Here is an 18,794-nt window from a genome sequence, read left to right as displayed (position 1 = left end):
AGTAAAACAGAGTTGGATTAGGTCAAACTCTGGGCTACTACTGGGCTGCCATTACAAGAAATGGAAAGAAAACTGGGACATTGCGAGTAGGAAGAGCCTCTGAATCTGGTTAAAATAAAGAATGTGCTTCCGTCATTCAGCAGAAGACTGATTTCATGAGATAAAGGCAGTATGTATAGTGCTCATCTCGCTTCAGCACCGTCGGTTGGAGGATGGGTATTTGGTTTTCAAGCCCTCTTTGAAGCTGCGAAACAGAACCCGGTTGCGTTTGTTCTCCTCGTCCTTCTTGGCGTGGAACTCCCCCTGGATCTTGAAGCCCCGGTGCACCACAAAGGCTGAGCTCAGCACCGAGAACCTGTATCCGGCCACATGGAGCTCACAGGCCTGGTGGGGGGGGCAGAAAAAGACGAGACGGGTGGATGAGAAGGCAGACGTGCAAAGTGGGAAGTGATGAGACGAGACAGATTGCACCGAGCGCAGAGGAGGTGGGAAGAAAGGTGACAGCGAGAAGGACAGAGGGGAAGGAGGAGGAAGAGAGGAAATATGTTTAAGAAATATGGCAGCAGGAACATCGGTAGCAGGTCAAGGACATGTGAGGGTATAATAAGGACAGCTTGCATCATGGGTGTTAGAAAGATGTGGGTGTAGAGACCGTAGACTGGATATAAATAGTGGACGAAGTCACCGGTATTATCGGTATCGGGCCAAAATGACTGGATTGGATATTAGAAGAAAACACATGTAATCCGATCAGACCTATAAGCCTAAACTATATGCACGAAGATTCACTAAACTTTGGGCGACCTGCTGTAGAGAGAGGTGAGCAGCATGTATCAGGTGAACAGTTAGTGTTATATTGAGGTATTGTTTCATAGTTGGACAGTTTTAGCAAAGTGGATTCGGGAAAAAGACGTATTGGTATCGGTGGATACTTAATGTTGACGTATCAGACCTGAAAAAGTGGGAACGTGCCATCCTAAACTCTGACTTCACCCATTGGTTTGTGGACTACATGTTTGAAGCATTGAGTTTGGCGTCTTTGTTCTTTTAAAAGGGAAGAGCCCATATTTGGACTGAGGAGGAGCGAGGCGTTAATCTGCCTGAGAACCAAAGACCATGTTAGCCACTTGTCAAACACAGGTGTCGATCTTCGTGCCTGAGCATGGAGGCCACCAGGAAGTGCATAAAGCCTGCAATTCACCGAAAATTCCAGTAGGGGGTGCTAAGTTTGGCTGCAAAAGAAATCTGCCCATTCATTTCAGTGCTAAATTTGAAAACTTCTCACTTGATTTATTACCTCAGAAAATTTTTTCAGGGACAACATTATGGTCTCAATCGCTAGTAAAAAATCTTCTTCAAGACAATTTGATGTCAATAGTTCTAATAATGGCCCCATTTAGAAGAAAATAGAAGATAAAGAATCGTATGATTTGGGGCGTTTCTAGTTTTGATTGACAGGTCACTGACACTGAGGTGAGCCATCACCAGGAGAGGAGCAGAGCAATGCGTATCTATGGAAACGTGTCGAAAAAGTTATATATAACGTTATATAGATAGAAAAGAGGACGTTTACCGATTTGGTCTCATAACTTTGACCCTTTCACTGTATTTTTACTTAATGACAGTTTATTTGAACGTTTTGTTCAGTAAAATGTCTTGTTCAGTGTTTGGTTGGACTAACAGACACTCCAAGGAGTCGCTGCTCAGTTTTCTGAGGTAAGAAAGATACATTTTGTTTTTGTTTTTTTGCTAGCCAAAACTAACATCCCAGTTAATGCTCCAATTAATGCTAACATGAATTAGCAGCGGCTTCTCTCAGTCGGGTTGCCGGTGTAGAGAGGCTGTAGTCAGTGATCAGATCCCTCGCGCTCCGCCACAGTCCAGATACGGTCTGCTCCGCGTATCGGAAACAAGATGGCGACGCAAGATGGCGACGATTGTAGCGCTGAACTCGAGGCTTCCAACGGGCCACAAACCAATGGGTGACGTCACGGTGACTACATCCATTATTTATATACAGTCTATGATCAAACACAAGGTAGCCACACCCAAAATCATACCCTTAGTTATCATCTATTCTCTTCTGAATTGGACCATTATTTACACAGTTAACATTGTATTCTATTGAAGAAGACTTGAAGACCCATTGAGAGCCATTGAGACCATCATTTTGCCATGAAAATTTCTTTCTGAGGTAATAAATCAAGTGAGAAGTCATCTCATTTTGTATTGAGATAGATAGGGCCGGAGTTATTTTGCAACAGACACTGTCGCACCCTGTTGGACCTTTTGAAAGTTTGCAGGCTTGAGGCACTTCCCAATTTGCTTCACTGCTCAGACTCTAAGGTTGTTGCCTGGTGGAGACCACCTGAACTTCAACAAGCCGTTTCAGGGCTTTTTTTGTTGTTGCTCTTTTTACATTTTACTCCCCTTGTAATTTAGTTTCTGTCCTGCAGAACAACTCAGAATGTCTTTATATATATTTAATATTGTCTTTACATATTTTATAATTACATAAATCTCAGAATTTGCTGATAATATTTTCTAATTGGAATAAAATTAATAAAAATGTATACAAGACAAATGTCAAGAACATCGGGCGAAAAATTGGTCTCCACATGCTATACTTATTGAATTTTTCATAACCTCTACTTACAGCCTCTCCTGTCCTCTCCTCTCAGCTCTGTGTAAAAAGATTTTCAGTGAATATTTGTCACGTGACCGTTCATCTCAGCAGAATCAATCATGGCTTCACAGTGTTGCTGAGGAGCAGAATTTAATGTTTTTAACAGAATCTTGTTATTACAAACACTTTATTTTTGGCGACATTTTAAATGAGACATAATATAATAGAATAAAGTGATTTGTCAGAAATATCACAATTTAAGCTTCGTTTTTGTTACTTTTTTAAACGGAAACTTTCATAACGTACAATCCATTCAAGGACTGTCGGAAAGTTCAAATTACGACGATAATGCCTGTTTTTACAGTTTCTTTCTGCGATAAATGGTTTGTTTTGGCGGTCATTTAAAGATGGGTCCTGTGGGTCAAGAGTGAACTTTAAATAAATGTTGAAACTGTACACACCTGGCTGATACGATTGAATCCATATTGCTTGAAGTTCTCATCATAGAGGGGCACAGTGTGTGGCCCGATGTAGAAAGGCTCCCAGGGGTCTGCCCAGGTGAGTGTGTAGGCCACGTCCAGGGTACCTGTCGTTCTCACGTGGCTGTTGACCCATGCGGAGTAGTTGGTGGGGGCTTGACAGCGAGGACACAGCTCTTCATAAAAGGGCCGGACCTCACCCACCTGGTAGAGCTGAACCAACTCGGCCTTGTTGGCGGGCATCTTCCGGGCGTGGCGGATCTCAAAGGCGGGCAACACGAACACCTCATCGCTCATCGGCTCACGCTTCATGATCATGGCCAGGAACTGCTGGTGCAGGTCAGCGCTCGGCATCATGTCGATGTCAATGACCAGGATGTAGGAGGACTCTGTGCTGCCTCGGGCAACGTTACGCAGAAGGTTGTTTGGGTAGGAGACGTTCCCACTGATGGCATAGTTCTTGTATTTATCGCTGTGGGTCTCCAGTCTGGAGAACACCGAGGCACAGTCCTGAAGCCCTGCAAAGTGCTCCCGGTCCTGCTCAGGGAAGCTGGCCATCTCTCCTGAGAGGCAGACCAAGTGGAAGTCCACCAGAGACTGGATCTGAGGGCAGAAGAAGCTGAGTGCATAGGCCAGAGCTGTGGCAAACTTGACATCCTGCCCATGCGCGAATATGGCCACAGAAAGAGGGTTCTGCCACCTTTCCAGCAGAGACTCCAGGTGATGCAGGTTGTTGATGGTTGTGTGGGTGGCCAGAGCCAGGACATTGACGCTGGAGTCGGTTCCTGGCTTCTGATTCGTGGTGAAATCACTTTTGATCAAGTTCTTGTACACCCGGTACTGCCCACTGTTGTCAAAGATCCCACCAGTGGACAGGGAGTACCTCAGACGCTCCTTCCGCGAGTTTTTCTCCAGGTGTCCATTTTTCTTGCCCCCGGAGCCTCCAAAGAGCTCAGAGTACCGGTACCGCTGCTGCTTACCGTGAAACTTGGATAAGAAGGAGAGATATATGAGCTGCAGGAGCGCCACAATCAGCAGAGCACTCAGCACCACTTTGAAGACGGAACATTTCTTGGAGAGATGCATCCCAGAGAGACTGCTGGTGTACACAAAGCAGGTCCAAACACCGGAGCGAGCTGCTGTTTCTTTTGACGGCTGGCTATTTCTGTCCAGGCGTCCCAGCTAACATTACCATCATTGCTATCACAGTACTAACACTGCGCTCGATCAGGCTGGAAACGCGACGGATACTTGCACGTCCTGCCGGTAAGTGGCATAACTGCCCCAGATTTTAATACGGTTCTCGGCAGCACGAATAAAACGACGTATCTAATCCAGTTTATGTGAGCTCCATCAAACGACACAGTTGTTTCTGCTCTGCCCTGCTGCTCCTGCGACGGCGGCGCATGTAGATACGTAATAACCGTAATGTCGGTAATAAAGGCGCTGCCGAATTTGCTGCCGTAGCGCTGCTAACAGACTAGCTGTTAGTATATGTGGTGCTAACGGCTGGGAGGGAGAACAAAGCGCTGTTTTTGCTCCTTTGGTCGTTTATGAGAGAGTGAGGGTGTTAAAAAACAACAGCAAAACAATTATTAATCAGCATGGTATATGTGATGTATAAAAACGTAACTGCTATCGTAGAGGAGTTCATAAGACGAGGTGGCCGAGTGGTTAAGGCGATGGACTGCTAATCCATTGTGCTCTGCACGCGTGGGTTCGAATCCCATCCTCGTCGAATAACACTTTTCAGTTTTTTTATTATTTGTAAGTCTTGTATTTCACCATTTATTGATAATCCCACATTTTACTATTATCTATTGACCTAGACAAACAGAGGTGACATACTTGCCCCAAAGCAGATGCCGGATATTCCCTCACAGGTGCTTGAGGAGGACAAGGAGAGCAAGATACCACAGTGTGCCTGCCAGCTGAGCTTGGGGCTGGTGATCCCGATCCTCCAGGTGCTGTGGAAGACCAGGTGTTGTTGGAGGGTGACACTGAACCCAGACCCGTCGTCACAGAGGTCAGTAACACTTTCTGTAACACCTTACTGTAAATCTGGTTAAGATAAAGATAAATGAATGTCAAATCAGCATTACTCACATAATTAGAAACAAGACTGTACATTAATTTGCTTGGTTTATCTTTTTCTCACTTGTGGTTAAGACAATGGACGGCTAATCTATTGTGCTTTGCATGCGTGAGTTCGAATCCCATCCTCATCAAATACACTTTTCATTTTTGCTTTTTAATTTGTACGTCAAACATCTTGTATTTCACCATTTATAGATATATCCATATTGGGGGGGGGGCTTCATTTTCAGATTCAAGCTTCTTAAATTCAAATCATTTCTGATTTCTTTGATCCTCTATAACAGTAAACTGAATATATCTTTTTCTTAATTGTGGGGACAATTTGAGGATGTCAATTTTGGCTTGTGGAAACACTGACATTTTTCACTATTTTATAGAACTTGAAACAATCATTTGGTGCAGCAAACAGTTGGACATCATGTTGGAGCTACAATAACACACCACACACAGAAAGCTCAATTGTGACATTCTTTAATTTGTGATCGTTAAGAAAAAAACATTTTGCCCTTACAACTACATGAACAGTGCAGACAGAACGGAACAGATCAGGCCCAAGGCGACATTTCCTCTGTTGAAAACATTGATTCAGAAAGAATATGACTTTTATTGTTTTTAACAAGGTTTTAAACTGTGGGGCTTTATTGTTAAAAGTCGTGGTGGTGGCACAGACTTTACTAACATTCTGAATAAAAACCAGCAGCTGTTCTGTGCGTGGCTTACGTTTGAAGGTAAAATGTTTCACAAAAAATAAAGCCGACCCGTTCCTTTTGATCTATAGTGACATGTTTACAGTGTAAACTCATGCTGTCAAGTTGTCTTCCAGGACCTGTCCTGCCTTTGCCAGGGTGACTTTTTGCACAGCAACCTACTTTAGGACCATATAAAATCAGTTGTTCCTCCATTTTTAAGTTGTTAGTCCAAAATCCTAAATTTACAAAATGCAAATGAATGTTTACTTGATCTAGTTTTTATTCAATAACCACCTGAACTCTTACAGCCATGGAAAAAATACAGTTTAATTTCAGAGACATTTTCCATGGTTTTCTTGATAATAACCAAAATCATTGTCAAGAAAACCATAGAAAATGGCTAGAAATCAACTCTTAAATTAAACTCTTATGAGCTATTTTTATTATATTTGTCCAAACAAATGTACCTTTAGTTGTATCAGGCATTAAAATGAACAAGAAACTGAACAAAAAGACATCTGATCATTTTTTCCACGACTGTGTCTTCTATTTTCTGGGCAAATTTTTTTTTTTATGCCAATTCTATTTTAAATGGGTTAACAATAAGACTAAAACATGTCTTCAGAATTTGTTTAATTATGCCACAATATTTGAGAAATAACAAAAAAGGTCATTGAAAGGCAGATGTAAGACAAACAACCTTATTTTTTTTTCACGCACTAGCATTCACGTATGTAAGCAGAACACTATGTAGAGGGTTTGATGCACTGTTTAGCAAAAATTATCCTGTGAAAAGTTCAATTCTGAAACCCAGATTTTGTGACTTCAACTCTATTTTTCAGTACTGCAGAAATCATAAGGCCCTACGGTCGCCCGCCCGCTATAATAACAACACACTACGACACTAAAACGCCAGCGCCGCTTTTAGACCCGCCCCCTTCGCTGTCCCTGGAGGACGCTGCCGACTGGCCCTGGGCCTCGCCTCCTTCTCCCTCGCCCATCAACCGGATGTTGTAGCGTTCCCGGTACTCTGTGAGCTCCCGTCCTTTCGTCTGCATCTGTGTGTTGAGGGACTCGATTATTTTGGAGATCTGTGGAGGAAAAACGAGCAAAAGAAATGAGACGAAATGAAACTTTAGATCCGATCCCAAGTTATTTTCTGGCTCATTTTGCATTTTAACTACATTAATTAAACTATTTATTTATTTGCATACATGTCTAATTTAAATAATGTAATAAATAAAATAAATAATTAAAATAAATAATAATTAAAATAATAATACAATAATATTAATATAATGAATAATAATAATCTGATTAAAAATTAGTAAAATAATAAAAAATGTCGGGAAAGGTCAAGAAGCCACAGGCTTGTGAAAGAAGAACAATAATAAAAATGGAAAAACAAATAAATAAATGCATTAACTAAAAAAAATAAAACAATAAAGCTAAACTATAATAATTTAGAAAAATAAAAAATCAAATATATATTTATTTAAATATTTATGTATAATATAATAAATACAAATAACAAATATATTAAATAATATAAATCAGATATAAAAATAATGAATGAAAACAAAAAATAAATAAATGCATTTATTTAATTTTAAAAAACTGAAGTAAAATAAACTTTAATAATTCAGAGGAAAAAAAATAAACCGAAACAATTACTCAATTAGAGAACAATCCAACGTGAAGAAAGAAATGAAAAACAATATTTATTATTGTGCAATATATTAAATATATAAAATCATGATTCAAATTTTTCATTAGTGAACTGAAAACGTTGACTCTGCAAGTATCTACTAACTGAAATAGATATTTAAACCATCTGCTCTAATTTTAAAGATCATTTGTAGCACGTTTGTTTCTCTTGTTCTCATCCATCACCTGTTCTTTGTTGGTTTCCAAGGCAGGTAGAACTTCTTTTACCGTCCTCTCCACTAAAACTCCTCCTACCAGGCGAAAGCATTTCCTCGAAGGGTCCACCTCCTTCAGGGTCTCGATTACTAAGCTGGAGAGAAAAAAGGGAAAAAAAGGGCCATTAACAACAAAATGACGACTAAGGAGATCAAATTTCTGTTCTGGTAACTGCAGCTGAACTCAAACGTGAGCTGCATTTGTAACCAAGGACTCATTTTGATTCTTGATTAAATGTAAAATGAGTGAATGAAGGAGGCTGCAGAGGTGGAGGCAGCAGTGACCGACCTGTGCTCGTTGACCTCCATCTCCAGCTCTGCAGATTTAGAGGCCATGCCGCGCTGCTCCTGACGCATCCTCTGGAACGTCGACACCACCTGTCACACAAAAACACACCGTCAGCAACAACACACACACTTGTGTCAAGCATTTAAATCTGAGTTTTAGTCAGCACTGTAGTGATTAAAGAAGCTCATAACTTACACTTTTATTGTGAATCTTGATTATTGAAAATCAAGTTCTTTGGATATTTTATTTATATATATATATATATATATATATATGTATATATATATATATATTATGGCTATTGATCACACTGATTAACTTGAGTAAACTGTATTAGATATTTGTCAAAATTTCACATATTTATTTAGTGACTAACTGTTTTCTGAAAATGTAAAGACTGATTTAGTTGCAGCTGTACTGTTTAAATTAAGATTTTCTTTCCCCTGACTATTTATTTCCAGGGATAACAAACACTGATTGAGACAGAAAATAACAACTGTATACGAACCATTTTGAGGTACTTGAGTATCAACATTTTATGCTACTTTATACATATAATCCACTTCATTTTAAAAGGCAAATATTATTGCTTTTGACCGCTATATTCACCAATTACTTTGCAGACTATGAGGTTATCATGTTACAATCAGAACACATGACCATCATACAAATAATCATTTTTTTAATAATTCTAATCTATAGTACATAATGTAGATTTAACTAGCTTTACCTCAAGTGTTGTTTAAATGTAATGCACTAGTAACAGGTATGCAAGTATTCAGTTTTACCCTCTGAACCCCACATACAACATGTTTTCTTTAAAGATCAACAAAAATATACTGTTCATCATAGAAAAGAACAGGCATCATCATAGAAATTTGAACTTTTCATCAGTTACTAGGTTTACATTAGAAAAAGTGACCAAAACGCAGCGTAAATTTGTGATCAGTCAAAAATCAAGTTGCCAAAAACTGCAGGTTGTTTACACAGAGCAGAGAGGAGAGGACAGGAGAGGCTGTAAGAATGCAAATAATTTAATATTTTTAGCATGTGGACACACACACTTGTTGGCACTTGGAAAAGTGTTGAATATATAAATTCCATTTTATTCAAATGTTTAAAAAATATATATATCAGACAAATTGAACTTGCGTTTTCTTTTTCTTTTTTTAACGATTTGAGTCATTACAACTGTGTTATTCTGCACAAAAGACATGTTTGAGTTGTTCCCACTTCTAGCCATGCTTGTGCTGATTCCATAGAGCTGGAATTATATATTTTATATATTTCAGTGAAATACATGGCCAAAAAAATGCCCTGAAACATTTTGTAGGGGTTTCAGAGGGTTAACATATCGTCACACTGTTAAAATAATCGCCCAAGTCTTTTTTTGTCAAAATTGGGTTTTTTTGCCTAAATCATCTCGTCATGATGCCGGCCACCTATGGTAAAATCTCCTACATCCTCAGTTGATCAGATCATGTGATTTTACACCTTTAAGATCATCACTTCTTTGACAATTTGCCACATTCATAGGCATCAGATAAGAACCCAGCAAAGAAGAGCTAGAGGGAGATTGTTTAGTTATCAGTTTAGTTTATCACTGTTTTATTGTTGACACTAATATTGGTAACACTTTACTCTAAGGTGTCTACATAAGAGTGACATGAGTGTGTCATAAACATGACATGGGGTGTGTCATGAACATTAATGACACTTTGAAGTAACATTAATGCTCATGATACTTGTCATGTCATGTTTCTGACAGGCTCATGTGACTCTTATGTAGACACCTTCAAAATAAAGTGTTACCATATCTTGCTTAAGTCACAAAGGCATGTTCAAAAATTGCCTAGGTCATTTATTTTTCTTAAGTTACATAATTTACACACAGTGTTATTACTATGCCAATAGCCATCCTTTGTTACATCCTTTATGAGTGAAATGATCAATAAATTTCATATGTTACACTTTTGGTGAAGTTTTTTGTGTTTCCTGCAAAACTTGAAAAAATGAGTTAGACGATTATTTTAACAGGGTGACGATTTAAACAATCGTTAGTTCCGGTATATTTTGTGATAATAGTTGCTGTCACAGAAGTAGCATTTTAAAGCGATCCTTTTGTACCACAGTAACTAAGTAATCTGATTACTTGTAACGGGTAGTTGGGGGTGTTCAGTGATAAAAATAGCTGCTGACTGTCTTTATTGGGTAAAACCTGCTCACCACAGCACACCGTCACATTACAGGCTAATTTAAACCTACTTAACACTTAATTTAAATATTTATAAGAAGCTGTAACTGGTGAAAAAACTCTTAATAACAGTAAATAATATTTCTGTCTCGATCTGTTGAACCGTTTCTGTGGTGAGAAAGCAGAATGATGGCGGTGGGGAAGCTAACGTTAGCTAACTCGGCTAGCTGGGAGCCAGATCCGCGGCTGTAGCTCCACCGGACCCGGCCGAGCGGCTCCGGCAGACAGAGCACCGGCCGCAGCGGGCCGAGCCGGGGGGGACGGTACCTGTTCGGCGGACGGACCGGACTGTTTCCCTCCGGCGCTGCTGCTGGATTTGCTACCCGTGCTGCTACTGTTGGCTGCCATCTTGGAAGGGTGTTGCTGAGAAGGACCCCGGGCAGAATCTATAGAGGAGGTCCGTGCGAGTGCCTGAGCGGGAATTAATTTAACCAAAAAATTAAAAATTGTAAAATAAAATTTCCAAAAATCAGTGTCATGTAATGCCATTGTATTTTATATGTAGGCCTTTCCAATATACATTGAAATAGTTATAACATAACAGAATAAATGAATTATCCTCATTGAACCATGATCTGAACACCATTACACCAAATATTGATTGAAATGGTTAGCAACCGTGTTTATCATGAAACACTAACAACGTTTTTTGGAATATTTTGTTTCTGACACTGTTGGATAATTAAGCATGCCCTGGATCAAATTGACCCACAAATATTATTGCTGTTCCTGAGAAACAAACATAACAGGAGGGTTAAATAAAAGTATTAAAAACTACACTGTGAAATTTCTCCACTACAAGTAAAAGTCTTGCATTCAAACCTTACTTCAGTAAAAGTACCCCAGTATCGGCATCAAAATCAGTGGTGGAAGTGGTTATTTGTTTTTAGCCATTATTTTTTTATTAGTGTTAAAATAATTTGATTATTTTACCTTGTTAAATGATTTGATTGCTTGACTCCGCTTCTTTTTTGTGGGTCTCCCTGTTGTCTGTCTCTGTTGTCTGTCTCTGTGCGTGACGCAGGTCACTATCAAAGGTCAGCCTTGGTACTATCTCTCTCTCTAAGCATTTATATATTAATCAGGCAATATGATTTTGATACAATGATTATGTTTGTGTGTTAATGTTAGTTTAGAAACTGTGATTACTTTGATGACATATATTTCATTTGCTTAAACTGATTAAAATTCTATAATCACAAAGAATATATTTTATGTTTCGTATTTTTTAGACTTTAGAATACATTTAGACATTGAAAAAATAAGTGGCTCCAAATTATATCTGTAAGACATAACAAGGCAGGAGGTTTTGTTGAATGTTCTGGAGAAGAGGCCAGGTCAGGACTTGATGTGCCGGTCATCAGAAGATTATTGCCCGGTGACATGATGTTTCCCTGTATTGATTAAAACTGACGAATCAACGGATCAAGAAGGCAAACTTCCTGGAAGAAATCTACCTTCATGATTAGTAAACATTGTTAGTATTTAATGGGTTCGAAGGGAGAGAGACGTGGTTCAGACTTCACAAACTAAAATGAAAATAAAAATGAAATTATTATTTTTTAAGCAAGTTTTCCATTATTCTTGCAAGTAATTTTGAGAAAGTTTATTGTTATATTGTAGTCATTCATTTTGTATTGCTTCAGGGCAGTGGTGGAATATAACTAAGTACATTTACTCAAGTACTATTCTTAATTACAAATTTGAGGTACTTGTTACCATTTTATGTAACTTTATACTTCTACCCCACTATAGAGGCAAATATTGTACTTTTTCTCTACTACATTTAGTTGGCAGGCTTTGGTTACTTTTCAGGTTGAGATTTAGCATAAAAAACATGATCAATTTAAAAAGACTACACACATTTATAAATTAAACCACCTGAAAGTATATTAAATTTTTAAGTCAGCTCGACATGGACAACAGTAAAACGAGTACTTTTGGTAAGTATTATTTATTTATTTATAATACAGAATATTTTTAATCTATTCAAAAACAGAACAAGGTAAATTCAGAATCAAATTGATCTTTATTGTAAATTTTACTTATTATGTTTTCTTATTTTGTTTTTTTAAACTGTCATTACTGTTACTTGACACTTCCTGCTTGTATTTCTGTGCTATATATTTCTTAAAATTATATATATATTATATTTCTTATATCTCATATATATATATATATATATATTTAAAGAAATATATAGTACAGAAATACAAGCAGGAAGTGGCAAGTAACAGTAATAACAGCTTAAAAAAACAAAATAACAAAAACACATGCAAACCATTCAATACTCTACCAGCCCCTTAGGTTTTAAAACAGATTCTTGATTGTTCAACATAATAATTTAATATTTATTATATTATATTATATTTTTAAATTTAATAATATTTTTCAATTTAATATTTTATTATTGAAATTATCAATACAAAAATAAATCTAACAACACTGTTTTATGTTCGTTGTCGGACAAAACAGAAACTATTCAGCAGGGGGCGGTGGTGTTCCTAATGCTGGTTTGTGTCCTCTGAGAAGAAGAAAGCAGCTGTCTGATCCTCCTGCTGCAGACTGACTGAACTAATGTGTTACTAACATGGACTAAACAGGGAGGTGGAGCGCTGTTTCGTCTCATTTGGACCAAATGTTGACAGTCAGGTGCATTTTGAAAACATCTGCCAAGTGTCTGAGCTCTCTCCCAGTCAGGAGGCGGCGGAGCAACCTGCAGAACAGGTGTGTTACTGCTCTTACAGTGGGATAGGTTTTCTGACAGCTAGACCTCTAAACACGGAACTTATGAGAAGAACTACATTTATATTCTGCTGTGTAAATGTTTTGTACAGTAAATTTGACATGACTGCTTGAGCTGGAAATCACAGCAGGACTAGATTGTGTAGAGTTTGTATTTTAGCTATTGCATTTAAATTGAGTATGTTAGTAAGATTAGTATTTATGAAAAACTACAATATTTTATGGTTAATATATAACAAATTAACTAGTGCAGTTAATGTTTAACCATCTGAACCTCAAGCCGAGTCAGGCCATGTTTTGCTCTTTTTACATTTTACACACTGTGGCCTTGTATTTTTACTGCAACATATTAGATATATGTATTAAATCTATACGTCCTGCAGCTCTATGGAATCAGCACAATCATGGCTAGAAGTGGGAACAAATCAAACGTGTCTTTTGTGCAGAATAACACAGTTATAATGACATAAAATACATTTATTGATATAGATTTTGACATTTTAAAAACAACAGCTTACAAAGTGCGTTGACAGAGAGCAGTTAATCACAAGGAGAATGATGCCATAAGGTTAAAACGATTCTTGGATTAAAAGAAAAATAATAATAATATTGAATATGAAGTATTTACATTTTACAACCTCTCCTCTGTGCTCTGTCAACAGGCTGCAGTTTTTGACAACTTGACTTATGACTCTTTGACTTTTCACAGATTTTTAACATTGAATTTAAAGTTTTACTGTAAGGAAAGAGAAAGTTGCCTTCATTTGACATACGATGTGTAATTTTAGTATTTTTCCGTATTATTCACTTTTATAACATCTACTTACAGCCTTTCCTGTCCTCTCCTCTCAGCTCTGTGTAAACAGATTTTCAGTGAATATTTGTCACATGACCGTTCATCTCAGCAGAATCAATTCACAGTGTCTCTGAGGAGCAGAATTTAATGTTTTTAACAGGATCTAGTTATTAAAAACGCTTTATTTTTGGAGACGTTTTAGATGAGACATTTAGAAGTGATTTTGACAGAAATATCAAAATTTTAAGCTTCGTTTTGGTTACTTTTTCTAATGGAAACTTTTGTAGCCTATGATCCGTTCAAACACTGTTGGAAAATTCAAAGTTCGACTTATCTCTACGATAAACTGTGTCCTTTTGTCGATCTTTTTAAGAAAACATAAATTTCAATACTCCCCTAAGTTGCAGGATGTCGACTTGTCCTCGCCCGGTGGCGGCGGTGTGTCAGGTGACAGCCACCCCGGACAAACAGGCCAACCTCTCCGCCTGTAAACAGCTGGTGGAGGAAGCCAAGGAGCGAGGGGCCAGCATGGTGTTCCTGCCCGAGGGCTTCGACTACATCGGGTCGAGCCGAGAGGAGACGCTGTCGCTGTCTGAGAGCCTGACGGGAAACACCATCTCACAGTACACACAGCTGGCCAGGTAGGAAGACCACAAACTAGATACAGAGCCAGAAGTGGTTTGTTTCCTGCTTCTTCACCATGAAATGGAACCAGCCTGGTTTCAATATGTTTATTATAACAGAGTGTAAATATGTAAGAAGCAAGATTGGCTGGTAGTCCTTCACTATTGTCTTATGTAAACTTGCTTAGTATTTCTTTTGGTATTTTAACCTCTCCTTCTTCCAGGAAGTTGGAAGTGTGGCTGTCTCTTGGAGGATTTCATGAACGAGGACACGACTGGGAGTCAGACAGACGAATCTACAACAGTCACATCATAATCAACGATAAAGGTGAAGCACAGTTTTGCACACAAACACAATATCAAAACTGATTTGAGGACTTAATAAATGCTTTGTTGTGCACATACAGTCGTGGAAAAAAAATATTAGACCAGCCTTGTTTCCTTCCATTTCTTGTTCATTTAATGCCTGGTACAACTAAAGATACACTTGTTTGGACAAATATATTGATAACAAACAAAAAAAACAACTCATAAGAGTTTAATTTAAGAGCGGATACCTAGACATTTTCCATGGTTTTCTTGATAAAGATTTTGGTTATTATCAAGTAAACCATGGAAATGTCTAGATATCGGCTCCTAAATTAAACTCTTATCAGCTATTTTTGTTGTTATCGTTATATTTGTCCAAACAAATGTGCCTTTAGTTGTACCAGGCATTAAATGAACAAGAAACTGAAGAAAACAAGGGTAGTCCAATATTTTTTTTCCATGACTGTACTGACACTCTGTCATTGCACCAACAGGTGACATCATCTCAGTCTACAGGAAGTCTCATCTGTTTGATGTGGAACTGCCAGAAAAAGGCGTTTCCCTTAAAGAAAGTGCCTTCACCATCCCTGGACCCGCCCTCGTGCCTCCAGTCCAGACTCCCATCGGCAAGGTCTCATTTAATATATTTAAGATAATAATCATCACTAAGTATAGATAGATAGATGGATGGATGGATGGATGGATGGATGGATAGATAGATAGATAGATAGATAGATAGATAGATAGATAGATAGATAGATAGATAGATAGATAGATAGATAGATAGATAGATAGATAGATAGATAGATAGATAGATATGATCAGGGTTTATATACAAGGTCGCCTATAAAGTCTGAATAATTTTGTTTTCAGACACAATCCTCTGTTAATCATGGTTTAATTTTCATTGTGATATGTTTGGAAGAGAATGATTAATAAAGTTTTGAGAAGATATAGTACTCTTTATCTGTCAAGAATAAATCACATTTTCACAATCATTTCATGGAAAGAGGTAAAAAAAAACATATTCATGGTAATAACCAAAATCATTATCAAGAAAACCATGGAAAATGTCTAGATATCAGCTCTTAAATTAAACTCTTATCAGCTTTTTTTGTTGTTTTCATTATATATGTCCAACCAAATGTACCTTTCAGTTGTACCAGACATTAAAATGAACAAAAAAACTGAAGAACACAAGTGTAATATTTTTTTCCATGACTGTATTTTGCTTCCCAACTGCAGTTCAACATGAACATCTGCTTGTGTTCTGTATCTTTGACCCTTTTTGTCTTGTTTCCTCAGGTGGGCCTGGGGATCTGCTATGATCTGAGGTTCCCTGAGTTATCTGTGGCCCTGCAGCGGTGTGGAGCCGAGGTTCTGACGTACCCATCAGCCTTCACCGTCGCCACAGGAGCTGCTCACTGGGAGGTGGGCCCAACAGACAACACACTAGCTGTGTTTCCTTTAGGGGAAAGAGTGGCCGCTGGGAAAGTCTCAGGCCACGCCCTCTCAAATGTCTGCTCACTCGGCGTGTCTCCAATACAAAAAAAGGCCCCAGGGGAATTTATAAGACTCTGGAGGTGACGTATGGTTTTCATCGTCACGTAATCGCTTAGCAACAGTTTCGACCGTGAAGTCACATATGCGACGGATTAAACACGGGAGACGCAACTGTAGCCGCCATCGCTAACTGTGCACAACGTCCACCACTGATCATAAACAAACCAACATGGCTAATTATGCACAGTGTTGCCGCTGATCATAAACAAACCAACATCTCTAACGGTACACAAAGTGTCCACCGCTGATTGTGAATTAACCGGCATCGCTAACTGTGCGTGTCCGCTGCTTGTTGTAAACAAACAGAGATCGCTAAGTGAACACCTCCTGCAGCAGCAGCACATACACACTGTACTGCTACAGAGCTAACTGTTAGCCTATTAGCACTGTGCTACCGTGCACCTCGTTCCGCGACGCCGGACTGCACTATGAAAGGGCAGAAAATAACGCCTTTGCGGGATCACTATGAGCGCCCTAAGGCGAAAAGCTGGCAGATCTTTCCAGCAATATAGCAGGAATTTGCGGGACCACACTATGAAAGAGGCTTATGTCTATTGACGCTTGTGACTACTCGCTACTTTGCCGCGTGTTGTTGTGGCGTTGAGTACTACGTCACATCCTGCTTAGAGTTCTATCCAATCAGCAAAAAAAGTCAGGTGAAACTACCGCTAGGACGACTCATATTCAAATTAGGGGCGTTTCGGCGAGTGAGACCCACCTCATTCCGGGTATTCGACTGTAATGGAAACACCCCTACTAATAATACAGAGTTATAAAGCCGAGCCAATACAAACTCCATGTCTCTACTCTCAGGTGTTGCTGCGTGCCCGGGCGGTGGAGACTCAGTGTTTCGTCCTGGCGGCGGCACAGGTCGGCCGGCACCACGAGAAGCGCTCGTCGTACGGCCACGCCCTGGCGGTGGACCCGTGGGGCGAGGTGCTGGGGGACTGTGGAGCGGAGAAACCAGGCGTGGTGCTGGTGGAGATCGACCTGGAGAAGCTGAGCAGCACCAGGAGGAACATGCCGGTCCAGCAGCACCGCAGAGACACCAGATTCTACCACAGCCTGGACACGACCTGACGACAACATCAAACTCTTTTTGTCCCGCTGCTTCACTTCATTTGATTCTGATTAATGAGAAGATTACAGAGGAATTATTATTATCAGCTTGTTTATTAAAGATGGTAGAAACTTCAGTTTACTGTGTGAGAAAATGAGAATACAAACTTGTTAAATGAAGCTGTAAATTAACCCGTGAGGCCTCTTTAAAATGAACGTACACTTAGACTCCTTGGGACCCAAATTGGGCCCTCCCATACATGTGCCATAAAAAGTGATATATATTTAAAAAAAATGTTCACTTTTACTGCATCAAACCTTTTAGCAACTTCTGACCTAACCATAGATATTATATTTTTTTAATTTATTTTTCATTTTTTATGTTTGTATTCCCTTTTTCTCATAAGAACCCTGATTTTTCAAGGGCAAAAACACAAAATATGCAATATTTTCAAAAATAAGGTGCAAAGTGGAATATTTGGGGTGAGGTTATTACAGCCTTGACCAGGTCAATAATTGATAACAATGTTGATTTTTACGCATTGTTATTTTTGGAGCTATGAAAGTTTATTCGACTTAACTTTACACCCTTAGGTCCCAAAACGGTCCCTCTCATAAAAGTGTAATAAAAATGTGATACATTCATTAAATTAATCAAAAATTAAAAGACATGCATTCCTAACAAAAATAAAAATAAATGGGTACATCTTAAAGTAATAATGATAATAATAATTAATGAATTAATATAAAATGATAAGACATGCATTCCTTATTTGTGACGCATTATGAGACTCAAAATAATATTACATTTAAAATAAAACAACTTTAAAATGTAGCTTTGTAAATATGAAAAAATACCATAAGAACTAAAAGTTAATAATAAACACATTTAAAACAAGTGATGGTATTTTACAAATTGATTTTTTTTATTATTAATTACGTTTGTTGGATCAGAAGTATTTATCTAATTTTGTTTGTGATGCAGAATGTAAATTATTGCAGCTACACAAACGTCAAAATCTTTTATTTAACTGATTGATCAGCTTTTCTTGTTTAAGTTTCTGTCATTACTTTAGTAGATAATCTATTTTTTAATCATTGAAACTCACTCAAAATCAAGAAAATCAGCTCAGACCTCATGAACCTGTGATTGACATTAACTGTACTGGTCGGTAGGTGGCGCTGTTGGGTCGTAACGAGATAATAAACAAGAGGAAACATTCCCTTTGTAGTTAAATGACAGACATGCATTAACCTGTGGTACTGAATAAATTCCTCTGTAACTTTTCTGTGATTTAATTGAATACTGTTACTGCTGAGATATTAAAAACATCTGAAAACAT

At 38.4% G+C, this 18,794-nt stretch overlaps 3 protein-coding genes and 1 non-coding gene across 5 annotated transcripts in view; 2 read left to right on the top strand and 2 right to left on the bottom strand.

Annotated features, from left to right (window-relative positions):
- Positions 1-4,473, bottom strand: part of b4gat1 (beta-1,4-glucuronyltransferase 1) — a 6,825-nt gene extending 2,352 nt beyond the window's left edge. The window contains exons 1-2 of the mRNA XM_059354859.1: positions 3,088-4,473; positions 1-384 (exon numbers count right to left, since the gene is read on the bottom strand). The exon at positions 1-384 is cut by the window's left edge and continues 2,352 nt beyond it. Of these exons, the coding sequence (XP_059210842.1) occupies positions 193-384; positions 3,088-4,191 (1,296 nt within the window). The 5' untranslated portion in view covers positions 4,192-4,473 and the 3' untranslated portion in view covers positions 1-192. The remainder of the gene's footprint in view (positions 385-3,087) is intronic.
- A 288-nt stretch (positions 4,474-4,761) lies between these two features.
- On the top strand, positions 4,762-4,843 carry trnas-gcu (transfer RNA serine (anticodon GCU)). The gene has a single exon. It is a non-coding gene; the product is annotated as a tRNA-Ser (tRNA).
- Positions 4,844-5,657: 814 nt separating this feature from the next.
- pfdn2 (prefoldin subunit 2) lies at positions 5,658-10,736 on the bottom strand. Its single transcript, XM_059354862.1, has 4 exons — positions 10,624-10,736; positions 8,103-8,191; positions 7,785-7,908; positions 5,658-6,982 (listed from the first exon to the last, which is right to left on the bottom strand). The coding sequence occupies exons 1-4, from the start codon at positions 10,702-10,704 to the stop codon at positions 6,788-6,790; spliced, it is 489 nt and encodes a 162-aa protein (XP_059210845.1). The 5' UTR covers positions 10,705-10,736; the 3' UTR covers positions 5,658-6,787.
- A 2,134-nt stretch (positions 10,737-12,870) lies between these two features.
- Positions 12,871-18,794, top strand: nit1 (nitrilase 1). 2 transcript variants are annotated; one of them, XM_059354916.1, is made up of 6 exons: positions 12,871-13,083; positions 14,305-14,538; positions 14,745-14,848; positions 15,324-15,460; positions 16,135-16,260; positions 17,206-18,794. In XM_059354916.1, the coding sequence occupies exons 1-6, from the start codon at positions 12,995-12,997 to the stop codon at positions 17,470-17,472; spliced, it is 957 nt and encodes a 318-aa protein (XP_059210899.1). In that variant the 5' UTR covers positions 12,871-12,994; the 3' UTR covers positions 17,473-18,794. The 2 variants fall into 2 exon arrangements, with proteins under 2 accessions (XP_059210899.1, XP_059210898.1); XM_059354915.1 differs by having other exon boundaries at positions 12,872-13,083; positions 14,299-14,538.

The sequence above is a fragment of the Centropristis striata genome, chromosome 17 (genome assembly GCF_030273125.1).
Source record: "Centropristis striata isolate RG_2023a ecotype Rhode Island chromosome 17, C.striata_1.0, whole genome shotgun sequence".
Taxonomy (NCBI): domain Eukaryota; kingdom Metazoa; phylum Chordata; class Actinopteri; order Perciformes; family Serranidae; genus Centropristis; species Centropristis striata.
This window is presented reverse-complemented; position numbering and strand designations above follow the sequence as displayed.